Source organism: Pseudorca crassidens, chromosome 3 (genome assembly GCF_039906515.1).
Source record: "Pseudorca crassidens isolate mPseCra1 chromosome 3, mPseCra1.hap1, whole genome shotgun sequence".
NCBI lineage: Eukaryota > Metazoa > Chordata > Mammalia > Artiodactyla > Delphinidae > Pseudorca > Pseudorca crassidens.
In genome coordinates, this window is record NC_090298.1 from 100,967,588 (window position 1) to 100,986,105 (window position 18,518).

At 41.3% G+C, this 18,518-nt stretch overlaps 1 protein-coding gene across 7 annotated transcripts in view; it reads left to right on the forward strand.

The window, feature by feature from the left end:
* SNCAIP (synuclein alpha interacting protein) overlaps nucleotides 1-9,019 on the forward strand; it is a 150,988-nt gene extending 141,969 nt beyond the window's left edge. For all 7 annotated transcript variants that reach the window (XM_067731562.1, XM_067731558.1, XM_067731556.1 and 4 more), the window contains one exon: nucleotides 8,405-9,019. In XM_067731562.1, the coding sequence (XP_067587663.1) occupies nucleotides 8,405-8,489 (85 nt within the window). In that variant the 3' untranslated portion in view covers nucleotides 8,490-9,019. The remainder of the gene's footprint in view (nucleotides 1-8,404) is intronic.
* Nucleotides 9,020-18,518: the final 9,499 nt, after the last annotated feature.

Consider the following 18,518-nt stretch of genomic DNA (forward strand, 5'->3'; position numbering starts at 1 on the left):
GAGTTGGCTCTAAGCATTATGCTGCTGGTGGCGCTCTCAGTATAGCCCTGGGAGAAAGAGTCGGGCAGTGGACCCTTGTTCCAGGCCTATACTGGAATCACATTTTAGTTCCTAAGATTTTTTTTTTCCCCTAGTAAAGGAAAAATAGGGACAATAAATACAACACTTTAAAGAATGTCAGCTCTGTGAGGGGGTTCTGTTTGCTATTTATTTTTCAAAATTGGTCACAGCTTGATAGCAAAGAATCTAAATTTCTTTTCATTGCCCTTTAAAATTAGATTCAACTCTATTACTCCGAATAGCTGTTCCAGTGTGTTTCAACTGTGGAGGATGACTTTGTTTATAACAAGCAGATTTATCTTTACTTTTCCTTATAAAGGACAAGTTGGTCTTGAATTTTTACAACTCCAAGGGAATGTTTGCAGTTACTTATTTTAAAATGCCAGTAAGACATTCATTTCCCAGAGCTTAAGTCTATCCAAGATCTGTAACACTTGAAGTGAGCGTCGATTCCAGTTACTGATAGGCAGAGGGCATTAACCCCTGGCCACCACTGGTCACATCCCCTTTGACCACAGAGGCACTGTAGCCTGAGGGGTTAGCATCAGGAAACCCCTAATCCTAGCACCAACATGAGAGTAGACTCCTTAAAAAGACATTAAGCAATAAACACCATTAGTGTGGGTTCTACTGCCAAGGAATTAGCCACACTGGGAATTATACATCCGGACCCAAGAGCTAGTAGCCCATATTTTACATAGATGTCAAGATTGTTCAACAGCCACTTCAAAGAGAGTGGTAGGTTTGGCCTGAGTTGATGTGAGGGTATGTCAGTGGTCATCTGCTGTGCCCAATAGGAGGTCAGAGTTCAGGGTACCCCTACCACCAGCGCGCACACACGCGTGTACGCGTGCGCACGCGCGCGCACACACACACACACATTTCTGTCCTTATTGTCAGTACATATTACTAAACAGAAAAATGAGCAAAGACATGGAAGACATTGGGAAGGTAGAGGTGAGGCCCTGGCTGAAACCTGTCCCAAGTCAAGCATACCCTCAGCCCCACCGAACAGCATTTCCAGAATCATGATGGAAAATGCAGTCAGCACAAAAAGGAATCCCTGGTAAACAAAGGCATCTTTGCCATAATTTCTCTGGATATAATCAAATAACCACATTTCAATCTTAAATTTTTGATCTTAAAGTATTTTCATAGGCTTTTTAAGGATCTTGAAGGGATAATTATATAATTACCTAGTCATAGGTATGTTACCAAGCTAGCTGAGAGTATGTTGATTGCATAGTTCTAGAGTGAATCCCCTGGAGCAGACTGAATCTTACCAATGTAACAGTTCAGAGAAGTTTGTTAGAATGCTAGTACTAAAAGGGCACTGAGTAACGCTATAGACGTTAGAGTTTCTGCCCCAAAACTGTACTTTCAAGTTCTAATCTCTGATCTAAAGTATGTTTTTCTGTGTTTTCGTGTCTAATATACTAGCTCTGGGGTCCAGAGCCAATGAGTCAGGAGGAGTACCATGGTCTACCTGGGGTGACCACCTCTGCTCCAAAAACCCCTAGAGCCTGTCTGGTCTCCTTCCCCCGCACCCCTCCCCATGTTTCCCCGGTGTTCTCTGTTTCTCCTGCCCACTCTTGTCCCGCCCACCCCACTTCTGCCTCCCTAGGGTTCACATTCATTTTAGAGAGAAAACCCTTATTTCAGATGGAAGCGTTGTCCCTATGACGTGGGGGAAGGAGATCCGAATCTTGAACCATTTCTCCAGATTACGTTCATTAAGTGACAGCTTCTCCTTTGAAATGATCCCAATTTTGCATTGTCCTCGGCTGTTGCATAGGAGGATCTTGTGTGTGGAGGAAAATGCCCATGTTATGGGGGATTGTTAAAATACTCAGATATCTCCAGTGTCTGGGCACAGCTTAGCAAACTTTATAAAAGCTGCCAGAGTTTGCAGGATTCATGAGAGCATGACTCACAAATGGAGTTTCTATTCATAAGGTCCTTATACCCTCTGGGAAAAGGAGAAAGGGTGTTCCATCACAGGAAGACAGTAGAACAAGGTTTAGGATCAAAATTTAATGAGTTGAGACATACAAAAAGCTATTGCAACTAAGACCCCATGTTCTATCTTAAAGCACTGCCCTTGGAAGGCAAGAAATAAACATGTAGAACACCCATGAGCTATAGGTAGGAGGGTACGGGGGGAGATCTGCCTTGGAAACCAAAATTATCCCACTAGAAATACATTCTTTCAGCATGCTAATCCTGGTTTAAGTGTAGTCCCAAAAGTTATGAACAAACAACTCCCTTCTTCCACCTCCAGCTTCCTTTCCTCGCCCTCCCCAGTCTGGTTTTGAATTGTGCAATTCCAAAGGGGATGAATATAGAACCCATGTCATATTTGCACCACATGTCTGCCACCACTAGAGTGTCTGCACATTAAAAGAGCTGGGCCTGTCTATAAACTTTCTTAAGGCTGGACTTTTAAAGAAGCAGCAAGTCATTGAGGTTTAAAAGTATCATGTAGAGACTTTACTCAAACGCCTTCCAGTACCTTCACTGAGAATCTCTGCTTCAACCACAGCCAGTTGGGGTTTTCCTTCCCATGCCGAGAACAGTGCAGCTATATGACCCTCCTGGATGTCAGATCCCTGGATTGCCAGTGCCCTTGTCTCAGTGATGTCCTTAGCAATAAGCCATGCATTTTGCTGGGCCAAAATAAGGCATGTCCCTTCATTCAGCAAGATCATGATCAAGAGAAAACTAAGAGAGGATACAGTTAAAACATGGTCAACTCGATGAAAGGTATAACTTCCTGACACCGGTGACCCTGGGTGGTACCATCATATCCAAGTCTGTACCCCAATGTCTTAGCTTGGTGCCTGGCACATGGTAAGGATTTCAGAATATTTGGAGAGAGAGGGAGAGCTAGAGAGAGGAAAAGGAGGAAAAACAAGGAAAAGAAAACTAAAAAGGACCAAGCCTGTCATCCCACAGAAAGGATGGTATGCTCTGTAGAAATCTAGGCCTTTTGATTACAAGTCTACCCTCCTACAGTGAGTTTCATATTGGGTATTTCAAGTATATGTTTTTATTCTTTGAACCAGAATCTCATTTTTTTTAGTAGATGGGATTTATAGATATGCTCTCAGTGAAGCTCTGAAGGAGATCACAAAAGTAGCTAAGTAAGTCTACCTGTTTTGTCTATCATTGGAAAATGTAATGCCTACCCGTGGGCCGTTTTAGGCAGAGTCTCTAAAATAACTTGCCATCTGGTCACCCTGGGCTGTAGAAATATGGCATCCATGCCTAGATGAGTCAGCAAGTTAGATTACTTGAAAAACTGTTATTTAAATTTAAGCCTTCTTTCCAATTTTGGTCACAGAGAATGTGATTCCATATCCAAAAATGAAATCAAGGAGCAGCAAATTATCTGAATAATTCATGCCAGAATTACCCAAACACTTTTGCCTTTTTTCTTTCTTTTTTTTTAAATACTGGTAATTCAGGACTAAGTAATTGAAGGGTTCAGGGAGACTTGAATCATCCTGATATTATTCAGATAAATGCCTCAAATTAACATTTTACTTGGTATTGACTCAACTCTAATCATGCTGGGTTTTGTCCTGCAGAAAGTGTTTTTAGTGTTTTTGAGCACAGCACCCCTTATATTAAAGTAGAAATACTCCATCCATGTCTAAATGATGATGATATTCTTAGACTACAACCTAAGATTTTTTAAGTTTTATTTATTTTTAGTTTAATTTTGGCCGTCCCTGTGCCCAACCTACTCCGTTCTCTATTCCTACTCACCTGAGTCAACCGCTTGCTTGTCTTTAGGTGTTTTCTCTAGTATTCTGTTATTTCTTTTCTTTCTTTTTTTTTTTTTTTTAATTTTTGGCTGTGATGGGTGTTTGTTGCTGCATGTGGGCTTTCTCTAGTTGCAACGAGCGGGGGCTACTCTTCATCACAGTGCACGCGCTTCTCATTGAGGTGGCTTCTCTCGTTGTGGAGCGTGGGCTCTAGGCACGCGGGCTTCAGTAGTTGTGGCACAAGGGCTCAGTAGTTGTGGCTCACAGGCTCTAGAGCACAGGCTCAGTAGTTGTGGCGCGTGAGCTTAGTTGCTCCGCGGCACGTGGGATCTTCCCGGAGCAGGGCTCAAACCCGTGTCCCCTGCGTTGGCAGGCAGATTCTTAACCACTGTGCCACCAGGCAGTTCCCTGTATTTCTAAATAACATGCTCATACAGACTTTAAATTTTAGATATTATCTCTACTGTCTATTGGCATCCTACTATAGAAGATTAAAATTATAGCTACCACTTATAAAGCACTTACCATGTACCAAAGAATATTCCAGGTTCTTCATGCATATTGACTGTTTTAATCTTTACAATGAATGACACAATATGGTAGATACTATTATTATCCAAATTTTGCAGATTGGAAACCAAGGCACAGAGAGATTATATATCTTGCCCAAAGTTACACAGTAACAGTGGTAATAAATTATGTAGCCGGGGTTTCAACTCAGTCAGTCTGGTTCCAAAATCCATGTTCTCAACAATGAACCAAATTTATCCAGCTCGGTTTTGGCAACCAACTCTGCCCCCCACTCCAACACACACACACACACACACACACCTGCTTCGTCTTCCCACCATCAATATAGTTGTATCACTTTTGGGGGTTATAAATTAGTATTTGGTGTTTATTATTATTATGACTATCTAAATATTAATCACAGTGGATCCATGCAGCATACTATTGTTACATTTCCTTATTCATGTAACTTTATGGTTTCCTTGGAAATAATTTGATTTTTAAGTTTACAGTTTATTTCCAAACACTCTGCTGGAGACAGAACCCTTCTTTTGGTGCATTCAGACAAATCAGGTACCTCTCGTGTTTCAGTCTGTTCACAGAGACACCATCTTTCCTCTTACCCAAGTCTGTACTGCGACTGTCTGGCAGCGCCACACAGCTGTCATCTGCAGTTTCCCACATACATCATTCTGGGAATTCCTTTTGCTTCTCTCTTGTGTAGAGCCCTATTTCCTGAATCTATTGTTTCCTCTTTTTTTGGTTTATTCTCTTACTTTGGTAAATATATCTTCCCATCCTATGGAGGTGAAGGGGGTCCTAAAATTTTTGAGGCCTTGCCTGGCTGAAATATCTTTGGTTTGCCCTCCTATGGATTACGAATATTTGGCTGGGTATAGAATTCTGGGTAGGAAACTATTTTCCCTTAGAATCTTGAACACATTATTTCATTTTCCTCAATGTGTCTGTCAGGAAGCTCAATTCCTCTGTAATTGCAAATCCCTTGAAAGCTTTTACGATTTTCTCTTTATCCCCACTGTTTTGATTTCATGATATTTTGCCATGATTCCATTCTCATTCCTGGCGTGTGGGCACTCAGCCCACTTTTTAAATCTGGAAATGTACACACTTCAATTCTGGGAAGTGTTTGGTACAATATCTTTGAAAATTTTATCCCCTCCAATTTCTCTGTTCACTTTTCTGGAAATACTATTGTTCTAATGTTCAACACATTGGACTAATCCTTTTCTAACTATTTTTTTCTACTTTTCTAACTATTTTCTAACCATTCTTCTGTACTTATCCATACTTTGGCTTTCTCTAAAAGTTCTTTCCAGAATATTTACTGAACTTTACCTTCCAACCTTTCTAATTTTTTATTTCGGCTATTATAGTGTTAATTTCTAATAGGACTTTGTTGGTTTTCTCTTTGTTCCTTTTTCATGGCATTATATATGCAGAATTTATTTAAATTTTACAATCAAATCCAAGTGTATATTTTTATCTTTTCTTCCTTTTTACAATAAAGGTGGCATACTGTACACACAGTCTGTCTTCTTGCTTTTTTCCACCTAACACATTGGAGGTCTTTATGTATTAGTATAGAGAGAGCTTCTTTATTCTTTTACATAGCTACATATTATTTCATTGTATGAATGTACTAATTTTTTTTTAATTAATGAATTAATTTATTTATTTTTGGCTGTGTTGGGTCTTCATTTCTGTGCGAGGGCTTTCTCTAGTTGTGGCGAGCAGGGGCCACTCTTCATTGCGGTGCGCGGGCCTCTCACTATCGCAGCCTCTCTTGTTGCAGAGCACAGGCTCTAGACGCGCAGGCTCAGTAGTTGTGGCACATGGGCTCTAGTTGCTCCGCAGCATGTGGGATCTTCCCAGACCAGGGCTCGAACCCGTGTCTCCTGCATTGGCAGGCAGATTCTCAACCACTGCGCCACCAGGGAAGCCCTGAACATACTATTTTTAATCCTTTCTACATTTTTATTGAGAGTCTGGTCTCTTGTTGATATGTAGCAGCTCTTTATATATTGCACATTATAAAAACTGACCTTTGTGTTATGAATTGCAAACATTTTCCCTGGTTTTTCTTTTCTTCTTGTTACAATTTTTTGAAGTTCTCATCACCTCCCTATATTACCTCTATTCTCTTTGAATTCTGTTTCTGTTTATTTTGGTTTTTGTCTGTCATAGTAGCACTTCCCTCAAAAGTCTGGTGATCCCTGACTCATTCATATTTAGAAACAAGACATTAAAGCTCAATTAGAAGCTCTGGCTTTATGGGTGAGGCTTGTTGACTGGTAGATGTTTCTTCACACAGACTGGTTAAGTACTAGGCTCTTTTGTTGGGAAACTGACTAATTGTCAGTATTTGTAGGACTTTTCTTTTGGCAGTTGATTTCTCAAGATAAGGAAACTCCAGTCTCCTTCTAGGGCCTATTAACCTGATTGCCAGGAATCTGTAGGTCAAACTAGCAGGAGATGTGTTAATAATTGTGTTCTATAGGGACTCTCACTTAATCCCATGGTTTCCAGCCCCTTTAGCTGAAATCAGAGTCTCTCTCTGGTCCATGCGTTGCAAACTGTAACCTCCAGTCTTTCTTCTCATTGGGAAAGGGACAGTCACCTGGCTGCACTGGGTCAGGAAGGTAATCTGGGGTATGAACTGCTACTTCCAAAAAGTTTCAAATAATCTTCCCATTTTCAGCACTCACACAGCACCCACTGTCACTTTCAGAAATTCATGGTACTTCTAGTTCCCGAGTCATGCAGTGCACATCAGTTTCCTGGCTTCCCTGACTATAGGCTTAGATTTCTGCTTTTCCTGCCTGCTCTGCTAAGTCAGTTCCACATATCGATCCATCCTTCTGTTTCTGAAATATTATTGGCATTTTGTGTGTTATCATCTCCTCTCTCATTTCCCTCTATTCATTTAGGTTGATGCTTTTTTATTTCTTTACTTTCATTTCAGTGTTGTTTTGTAAGAAAGAGATGATAAATCTATGTTTTTAATCCATCGTGCTTAATTGGAAGTTCCTAAAACATTTTTTAACCAACCAGGTTTTTCTTCCACCCTCTTCCCTTCCTTGCTCATGAACAACTCTCTGAAGTTCTATTCAGATGAATAAATAAAAATAAGAATTAATAGACTACATGGTCTTTGTAAGCAAGTACGATTTTGAGGCCATAAACACCCCAAGCCACTTGGGGTTCTCCATCCAAATGTGTCTTCACGTGAGCGAGTACCATTCCCAGAAATAGTTTGTTTTTGTCTGGTATAGCAACAAGAAGGAATTTAGTAATATGTAGTCTAGCTCAAACTCAGAAGATAACTCCTCCCTGGAAGATTTTATACTCAGAATGGGACTAATATCTCATGAAAATGAATGCTTCTACCCAGAGGGAAATTCACTTAAAAAGCAAAACTAAAACTGTTCCCAAGCTTGAGCTGGTACTTCTTTCCATAGGCTTATGAGGTATCAAGTATTGAGGGGAAAACAGCATTATTTTTCCCTAGATTCTTCTTTTTCCCATAGATTTACCTACTGTGGTCATCCAACATGCTACTACTCAGTAATCACACACCCAGAGAAAAAGCATTTCCTTTAAATGACTAACACTCAAGCTTACTGGAGAATAAAAGGTGTCACCAGTGAATCCAGTGAATAAAATATAAAAATCTCTTGTTTCCACTCAACCAGCAGTACTGTGCTTCCTATTTTGTTTGACTCTGATAAAATTCACTTGACTGTAGAATTTTGCCTGGTTTCCAATCAGCATAATTGAGAAATTACTTCCAGGGCCAAATTTAAAAGTGTCCACAAAGTATGTTATTAAGTAAAAACATACTTATTAATAAGTATGTTATTACTATTTATTGTTTAAAGAGTGGTTTATATGAAAAGAGAGTAACTTGATTACTGGAATGAAGTATTCTTGAGTGTGGTTTGTGTGAGGATAATTTCCATTTTTGGTGAGCTGTTTAGTGGCGTTGTATTGTAACTTGACCATAGTTTTATCTAATTTTGGCCTATGGTTTTTCTTCCGCTTAGGCATAATGACATCAATAGAAAAATGAAGAAATCCTACAGCATAAAGCACGTCGCTGAGCTAGAGTCAAAAGAATTCTTCTTATAAATCACTTTTTTACTATCTCTCATTGCTGCCCTTTGGATACCATTGGAAATGTCTGGACTGTCCTCTGTGGAAATAGAATCACGAGAACAGTGCCTCACCAGCAGAAGAATAGACTATCGGGATGCCTTAAATTTATAGCACTAGAGTATATAAGACACATTTTTGAGTGATATTTGTATATATAACTTGTTTTTAAAGAGATGCTGTTTAAAAGCATGGTTGGGCAAATGTATGTTTTTTAAGATTGATTCAACCTCCCCACAGGACATTCACCAAGCCACTGTCACCGTTTTGTATTTCATCAACTGCATGGGTGTTTGCTGATGTTGGTTGAACTTCCCTTTCCCCATAACATGGGCAGTTTGGGCTCAGCTTCTCAATGAGACCAGGTCAGTGCTATTGTTTTCTGTTAAGAGTGTTTTTTTCTGTCATTTCTACTTTTTGTATAAAGGAAATAAAACAATGTTAACAGCCACCTATAAGCTTGGGGCACTTACCTTCTAATAAATCTGTGATGTTCTAATTTCTAAGGGGCTTTAAGAGTATTTTGACGGCTGATATTTTATTTCAGGAACAAACTGCCCAGTTGAGCTGCTTTCCCATAGGGGTCAAATAAAACATTCTCGTTTCCACTAAGTGCTAGAGGATCAGACAAGTATATAAAGTCAGTCAGTTCCTTCTGTCTTCTCAGATCACAGTGTTGACATGAGAAAATACTAATGACAGCTAAGGATTTAGCCCCTTTCCTGGGTCACTTTTTTCTGCCTCTAACACATGACGAGGCCTGTCTAATTCCTTTAGGAGACAGTGTGGAGCCTGAGTTCATAACAGCTCTGTTGTTGATGCAGCTCTTTGAATCCATGTAAGAGTAAGTTCCAGATGGTTTTGTCCTATCACGTAAACATATATTTCTGTTGCAACTTCAAGAGTTTTATTTTCAAAGGGTTGCCATGGCCTGTAAGAGGCCTGTCAAATTTTAGTTTGAAAGTAGAATGTATTCTTATCAGTAGGAGGGAGCAGTGTATGCTATTAACAGTTACTAGCAATGTTACTGCAGTCAAACGTGGGCCATTCTGTATCCTGGTGGACCAAATAGGCCAAGGTGCTGAATTAGGAGGCGATCTTGCATAGGTGGATCATTTGACAAACTTAGGCTTGATGAGATGCAGTGACGTATAGACGAAGGAGCTAATATTAAAGTGCCTTTTATGTACCAGCCATGCTTATTTGTAGGTATCATTACTTCCATTGTATAGATTAGAAAATTAAACTTCAGAAAGTGTAAATCCTGTGTCCAAGGTACTACCACTAGCAATAGCAGAATTGGCTTCGGTACAAGTTTTCTCGTTATCCTCACGACACTGTCCATCTGTCCTGCACTACACTATCTCCTTAGGGTATTGACGAGCACTCAGGAAGGGAGGGTTGTGGTGTTGGCTCTACTCCTGGGCAACTCTTTGGTCTTAGGCAAGGGACACTGCCTCTTTGATAAATCTGGGAAAGGGGGAGGCTGGCTTACCTACACATCTAGGAGGTAGGTTCCTTCCAACTTATAGAGCAACATGTCTATGAATTTCGGCCACGTTGTTCTGTCCTTGTTCAGGTCCTGTGAGTTCCTGTCGTCAGAGCCTGGTGCCGTGTGTGGTTCTGCGTTTCTCACATTGTCTTTTCCTCAAATGAGATGCCCTATTCTGATTGTGGCCCCTTGGCTTCCTATGCCCTCTTTGATTGCCTCCTCACATTTCACTGCTCTGTCCTAGTGTTTGAGATTCTACTAGGGAGTATATGGCAAGCATATGTGAAATGTGGATTCCTGTGTTTCCTGCTTGGTGCAGAGCAAGTTACATGGGAGTCACATGTGAGCCAGCCTTTGGGACTTAGCCCTACAATGGGGTCTGCAAAGGACGGAGGCCCAGAGAGTGCTCTCTCTGTCCCCCAGAGGCCCCAGTTTTGTTCTTCAACAGGCTGTGTTTTTAAACTTGAAAGTTGAAGGGGACTGGGCATTCTGCAGGGATTTAATGAGCCAGACACAGAGTTCCCAGTTAAACACAGCAAAGAAAATGTGAAGAGTTTGAAAGAAAGAGATGCTGCCTTGACCCAGAAAACTCTGGCAATTTGTTTATTGACACTATCATTTTAGATACCGCAGTCCTAAGCACAGAAGAACAAAGAATTTTTTCAAAAGGTAAAATAGGGAAGTTGAGCGGATTCAGATGAGCCAGACCACATGACAATGCATTCTATGTTTAATGATGTTGCTAGGACACTAAAAATGCTGGTTCTGGGCTTCCCTTGTGGCGCAGTGGTTGAGAGTCCGCCTGCCGATGCAGGGGACACAGGTTCGAGCCCCAGTCCAGGAAGATCCCACATGCTGCGGAGCGGCTGCACCCGTGAGCCATGGCCGCTGAGCCTGCGCGTCCGGAGCCTGTGCTCCGCAACGGGAGAGGCCACAACAGTGAGAGGCCCGCGTACCACAAAAAAAAAAAAAAAAAAAAAATGCTTGTTCTTAAATCACACATGTACAACTTTACCATCCAAGTTCCTTATGACATGGATGAATTATATGTGCTTGAAATTAATAGAAATGATGTTTTCCTTCCCACAAACTTAGTTTGGGGCAGAATTTTAAAAATGAAAACACAAACTCTTACTTCTTTATAGAAATCAAGACTCATTTACATGTTACAGAAAGAGTATGTTTCCTTTTAGTAAGCCCAGCTTTGGGGTCCCGGCCCTCACTCCCTCCCATCGGGCTAGTAAAACGAGTGAAGCTCTATCTGCATGCCTAATTACATGCAGCAGAGCAGGGAACTCAGCTCCACTACAAAATCTATCACAACATCTGTCAGCATCTTTTAAAGTCTGGCTGTTTTTATGTCACTAAAGGGACTTGTATTGCCAAAGTTCAACACATCAAATTAAGAATGTTTCTTAAAAAAGATAACAAGATACCAAACCTTCACCGCTTTGAATGGTTTTAATTCCCATTATTAGTATCAAGACCTCAACCCTGATAAGAAAGTTCTAGATGTACATCGTGGGGTCGGGACTGTGGATGAGAGTCTGAAAGGTATCTTCAAGAAGCAAATTTTTACAAGGTTTTTTTTTTTTTCCCTCAAAGTGTATATTCATAAGCCACATACTGAAAGGTACAGGCTGGAGGAAATGACCATAAAAGAAATATTTCAATAATTCCCTGAAAGACTCCTTGATACAAAATGGGTTAAATGTTATTTCTTCAATAGCCTCCTATGTGCTTAATGTTAAGTTGATAAAGCAAAGTAAGAATTCATTACAAGGAATTCATTACAACAGGGTTGATACCATTTCCCCAGATAAAAATGGACTTCGTGCTATCTATTGCCCATAACTCTGATTTGTTGCTCTATCTATGTGTCCTGTGTTATCTCTGGTAACACATTATTCTTTAACTATTGCATAGTTTTATATAACTTCTCAAGCACTTGATTTGTGTCTCCTAATGAGATCATAAGTTTGTTGATCTCAACAGTCATTGTTGTTGATCTCAGTAGAACCACCTCTCGTAGATGGTGGTTAGTGAATATCTACCAGCAATTTTTTCAATATTCTTATATCCATCTCATTTTCTTCTCATTTCTTCCCCATTCATCTTCTTCCACCCCTTCCTCTTCCTCTTTTTCTCTCCATTTCCTCCCTTGCTCTCTCTCCTTCCTGTTTGCTGTCATCTTCTCTCCCTTTTCTTCTCTCTTCTCTACTCTCAATTCTCAAGATCGCTAAGTCCTTTATATGGATCTGCCTTAGAAGAAACCTGGCAAAGGAACTGCAGTAAGTAGAAATGTGTTGGATCCATGTTTTCAATGAAAAGTAAATCACCTCTCCCTTCTTGCCAAAGCATGTCCATAGAACACTGATTGTTCTATAAGCTGATGTGGTCAATAACCCATGATTGATCCACGCCAAGAATCAAGCCCTGTGCTAGGCACTCTCCTTGAAAACAAGGGACCCAGAAGTCAGTATCAACGGTAGAGGGGCATACAAAGAGAGAGAAGTCTACCAAATTGTGTATTTGGAGGGACTTATGGGAAAAAAAAGTCTTCTAATTGGTTTATAACAGTGGTTCTCAAATTTTGCTGCACATTAGAATCGCCTGGGGGAGCTTTTCCAAATCTGATGCCCAAGCCAAACATCATAACAAATAAATCCAACTTTCTGGATAAAACCAACATAAGCATTTATAAAAACTGCCCCTGGACTCCAATGCGCAGTCAGATTTTAAAACCAGTGCCTCAAAGTGTGTTCGGGCACTGTCAGCCTTGGCCTCAGCTGGGAGTGTATTAGAAATGCAAAATCTTCCTTCTGGCATTTACCGTAGCCTCTATTTTTAGTTTTGTGATGCTGTGATCTATTGAGACAATATTTGAGAAGATAGCATGACAGAAAAACCCCCTTCCTCAAGGATAGGGGAAGAATGATGTACCCCCTAAACCTGGGATAGGGTATGGAGAAAAGACTACTAGGTGTTCTTGGGAAGTGTCGCATAATACTCTTATGTATAATGCGCCTATAAACTGAAAATCAATACTGTAGTTTCATATGTAGGAAATTTATAAATCATATAATTATAGAAAGTGAGGCTTCTTTTCTGGATGGGATAGAAGACAGAACAATAATTTTTCCATAAAGGATGGGGTCACTGCACTTTTATGTTTAATCATAATGGGGCTAGCTTTTCAATTGTTATTGCCCCAAGTTTCCTAAAATCTACAGAAGTCAAGTCATCAGAAATCTACCCATCAGTCGATGGCAATAACCAAGATAAAGCACGCTGAAACAAAGACTAAAACTCACTCCCCAACCACTGCTGCAGGGGCTCCCCATAATATGCCAGCAAGATGCGCGATGTATTTTATGACCTCATTACACAGTACAGTGCTATACTGTATGCCAGATATGTTCCTTTGTTTACACGACATACACACACACACACACACACACACACAGTGAATGCCTGTCATGTGCACAGCTGTCCCTAGTGGTGGAAATACAACTGTAAATCTATGCTAATGAAAGCATAGTGCTTTTGATGGAATGTGGAAAGTGTGAGTTAAAATAAATTTGGAAAGTGTAGCAATCTGTTGTGATGTTGTGGTCTTACTTATATTTGTATTTTATAAATATATTTTATCTCTTCTTTCTGTGGAATGCATTCTTGGAGTTGTTCAGCCGGTTAGGAACAAGGAAGGCAGGAGTTAAATTCTATTATTTGTGATAGGCAGTGCTATTCCCTTCTCAATACCCTTTCTTCCTAATTGAGAGAAGTCAGTTAAGTGTTCTCAGGTAAAACTACTTTCCCAGATGCTCTTGAAATCAGGAATGCCCATGTGACTCAGTTCTGGCCAATGAAAAGTCAGTTGAAATCATGACGTGGTGCTTTAGAGAATTTTGTGGAGGAAGAAGGTTACCTAGCACTTGTCTTTGCCCCTGTACTTTTCCCTCTGGGGTAGAGCAGCGCCTCTTGCAGCCATGAGAACAAAGTCCCATGCTGAAAAAGGAAGAAAAGGAAAGAGAAGGCACCTGGTTCCATGAGCAGCTGCTGTGTAAGCCCTGGACTGTCCTGCATATTATCTAAGTGAGTAAAATAAGTTCTTTTCATTGACCAAGTCACTGATACCCGGCTTCTGGTAGGAGTAGCCAAATATAAAACCTAATTGATGTACTCAGCATACAGAATAAGTAGTATACATCCGATAGTTCATTGGGATAAAGGTACATTTCACAAATTATGTTCCATCCACCAGTAGCTCTAGATGTTTGGCTGTGCTTTACGATTAAAGTAGGTTTTGCTAGTTTGGTAAACAGTGCATACAGAATCCCATAACACATTGTGATGTACCACCTTCAGAAACGAAGGACTCACTCTCCCAGCTGCTGGCAGTGCTACTAGCCCCGGAGGCTTCTCCAAGAATTAGCCTTCCCCAAGAATTGCCCTTGGGTGGAGAGAGGCGCCTTGCCTAAGAGCATGCCCCTTCCCAGGGCAGCCTGTATCCAACGACTGGTCAGTGTAGGGGGTTGACCCGCTCAGTCCCTTACCCAACTGGAGACAACTCCAGAGAGCCATCCTAGCTCCAGAGCTCCCCGTGGGCTTGGCCCAACTTCTCCCTCTGCCTTATCCTGTTTCCCTCCCCTCCCCTCCCCTGTTGATCCCAGGAACCATTTATAATAAACTTCCTGTACACTAATCTCCAGGTCAGAGTCCACTTACCAGGGAACTCAAACTAGGACAGCATATTAGCATGCTCGAGCCTTGAACAATCCCAGAGTATGAAAGAAACCTTTAATTGTGTTAGGTGTTTAAACTGATTTGTAAACCAGAGGACTTTTAGAACACTTTTCACATTCCCCCAGAGTGGTTTCCCTTAATATGAGTTTGGGAGCTACTGGAATCAATTTTAGATCATTGTACAAATATGGAATTTAGACTATTATGACAAAGGTTCAGTGTCAAATCAAAATGCATGTGGCCACGGCAGAACTATTTAGCCAAACTTCAAAGAAATGCAACCAAAGTAATACTCTATTGGAATACAACTTTGTTTGCTAATAATGTCAAATTGATACTTAATGTAGCAGCCTGTGGTCATTATTATTGTAACATACCTTTCTCAGGGTCCTTCCATAGGCTATGGACCCAGATGTAATCCATCAACCTCATTTCACTGCTGATGGCTGAACTACATCCTAAGTCCCCAAAGAAATGTCATCTCTGAACTGTGGAATTTCTCAAAAATCAATATAAGAAATAGCCATAAAGAAAAAAGTTTCTATATATTTTTTTTTATCAAACTCTTATTGAAACCATCATATGTTTAAAAAGCCAATGGCTCTATTAGGAGCCATAAAATAAATTCTTCTTAGAGTTAGTGCTAGGAAAAAATCTGCTTCTATAGAAAAACTGGCATGCTTCTTTTTATTAGCTAATAAGAACCTCATATAACTTGTGTTTTCCTTTTTGTCTTGCCTGCTAGGAAAAGGTCAAAAGTAAAGTTTGCATTCCATCTCAGTAGCAATCCTTAGCTTAGTTCTTTCTAGTACGTTCTTTCGTGGGTATCCATGTAGGATTGGTTACTGGACCCGCCATGGATACCAAAGTCCAAAGATGCTAAAGTCCCATAGTTGGCCCTCTATGTGTCCTTGGGCTTCACATTCGCAGATGCATTCAACCACGATGGTAACAGAATACATGAGCTGCAGTTGATAGGATCCGCGGATACGGAGGGCTGGCTGTATATCAGTCTTTCTCACCTTCACCCCCTTTCTTTATTCTTACTTCTTTATGCTTCTTCAATAGTTGTGGCCCATCTGTATTATAAGCCACCCCTAGACCTTCTGGAAATAAGTAGGCTGAAATAAATATAAAGGATCCTGTTATCTTTTCCCCACTTTACCCCCTGCCTCTCCAATCCTGTCCATTCATTTTATCTAACTGATGTTGAAACCCACAACAACCGTGTGTGCAAGGCAATGCTGATTCAAAGTGTAAGAGAACTGTTACCTTGAGTTGCTCACTGTCTATCCAGGATGGGAGAGATCACATACACACTTATGTGAAGTGCGAGACGAGGAGCAGTGTGTGTGGTACGGGCTCCAGGGCCAATGTTGTTGACAGGAGGGGGAACTCACTCTTGGTCTGGCTGAGGCCAGGCAAGTGCCCTGTGAGTTTCCCATTTAATAGAGGCAAACAAATACCCTCAGACACAGTGATTGGCTACCCAGTCCCCACGGAGTGTAATCCAGTGTCAAAGTGAGGGTCACATCTGAACATGGCACTGCGTGTCCACAGCCAAATGGCCTTACTGGTAGTTTGTCCAACTCACAGACTCTTGGCAAATGTTCAGTCAGCCTTAACTCGGCCAAGCAATGCGTATTTTCTAACACAGAGACAGGTAGGAAGAGATTCAGAAATGGGTTCTCTATTTTATTCACCTGCCAGGGCCTTAGTCCTAGCCTCTCAGAGCCTTCATTGCAAGCCCTCCTGGGCCAGCCCCATGGACTCCCGCTGGTGGTGACCGTGCAGTTAACCCTGCCTGGCTCCACTCAAGATGCCCTGCAGAGGGGAGCGCCTTCAGCTCTGCTGTGGCCCACTTCTCTGAGCTTTCTTAGCTGGTGACTGAGCACAGCAGAGGCATCAGAGTCGGCATATCCTCCTGCCAGGGAACTCCTCTAAGGGCAGGTGGTGGCCCAGGACTCCCCTCACCCGGCCGAATCTTTCTCCAAAAGGTGCTGCAGTCTGAGACTCTTTCCCCCACCTCCCTACATAGGTGTCTGCCCTGTGTGCCAGTCTGAAGCCTCTTCGTGCTACTCCTGTTCCCTCCCCCTTCATCCTTCCCAAGGCCTGTCCCTCAATCACTCTCTTGCACCTCTAGTCCCATTTTGATGGCTGCTTGTCAGATGACCTTAACCGACACACCACTCCTTGACCTTCATCTTTGGACACACCTCCTTTTAGTCTTTCACCCTCTTCAAGGTTCAGCCTCCTCTTGGAGTAAGCATTCAGCATGCGTTATCCTTTTCTCTCTACTTACCTTAGAAAGTAGAGGCTGGGTGGGAGGCTCTACTTCCCACCCAGCCTTCCCCCCAGCTTAGGACCCTGTGGGTGGACGTGGGAAGGGGTATGGGTCTTCTCCTGGCAAAGAGGAACTTGGTGCTAGTATGTATGTCTCCTGTAACTTGTGCCAAAAGAATGTATTTCCTTCCGCGCCTTGAGCTGTATCACAGAAAGCCATATTCTGTTCTCTTAAGCTGGTGGGGGCAGGGAGAGGCAGTATGTGATTGAGGAAAACTCACCCTGTAACACAGGCAAAACATGCCACCTGAGTTCAAAGAAAAACATGCCCAATAAGAGATGGAAAGGAGCTTTCATTCTGCATTAAGCTCCACCCACCCCCTCCCCTTTTTTGCATTTCTTGTCCCTTATGCAAAAATTTTGCTGCTCACAGGTGAATAATTCACACTTCCCTTCTCTCACCCCAGGTCTCTCCTTCACATTTTCCATATTTGACTTAATAAATTAAGAACATGCTAATAAATTACTCAAGTTATCTCTTGTTATTTGTAGCATTTATTTCCCTTATATTCATCTTTTTTAAAAGAGATGTACTTTTAAATATATTTTACATTTTCATAAATTTGTTACAGGCAATGAGTAGCAGGTACAGGGAATAAATAACAAGTTAGATTGAAAGTTACTTGTCATTATGTTATTAATGGTGGTTGCCTTTGTGGAGGCCCACCTTTTTTGTGCAGGATTTATTGTCACAGCCAATTTCTAAAACCTGTAAAGACTTCAAGGAGAAAGGAACCATTCCACTGTAGTCTGTCTGAATGGATTCCTGACATCATGGCTGCAAACCTCCCTGTTTATCTGGATCTGCAGACACATCTGCAAGAAGAATCCCATGATTTCATACTCCGAACAACTGCTGGGTTGTAATGATGTCCCCAGGAGGAAGCAATTCATCCTTAAGCTTCAGAGTGATCAGAAGGGAATGGAAAGTGCTGCTTTCTGCCTGTATGTCCAAAAGCAGCATTCCAAGTGAATCCCTGGCCATTGTTTCTTCCCGGACTTAAACTCTGACAGCGAAGCAAAATCACACCTCTGATTTTAGGATCATTTTACCAGACTATATCTTGGCACTTAAAATTCTTACTTTATTTGCATATCCTTCAGCCTCCTCCTAGACATTTTAAATGGCTGAGCATCCCCTTGTGTGCCCCTTTTGTTTTCCAGACACACCACAAACCATAAGGACCACATGGACTGCAGGATACTAAGTGCTCAGTCACAGGGTTTCTTGATTGGCTACCTAATTAAGTAAATCTCCTTGCCTGGAGGAAACTAAGTTAAAATAACATTGAGGTCCGTCCCTAAGCCCGCAAGAGAGAAGAAAATTTAAAACCAGGGCTGAAAATTTCCTCTGTTGTGCAATGAATATTGCAGAATGGCTGTCAGATGGAGTTTCAAATACGTATTAACAGTTTCCTAAACAT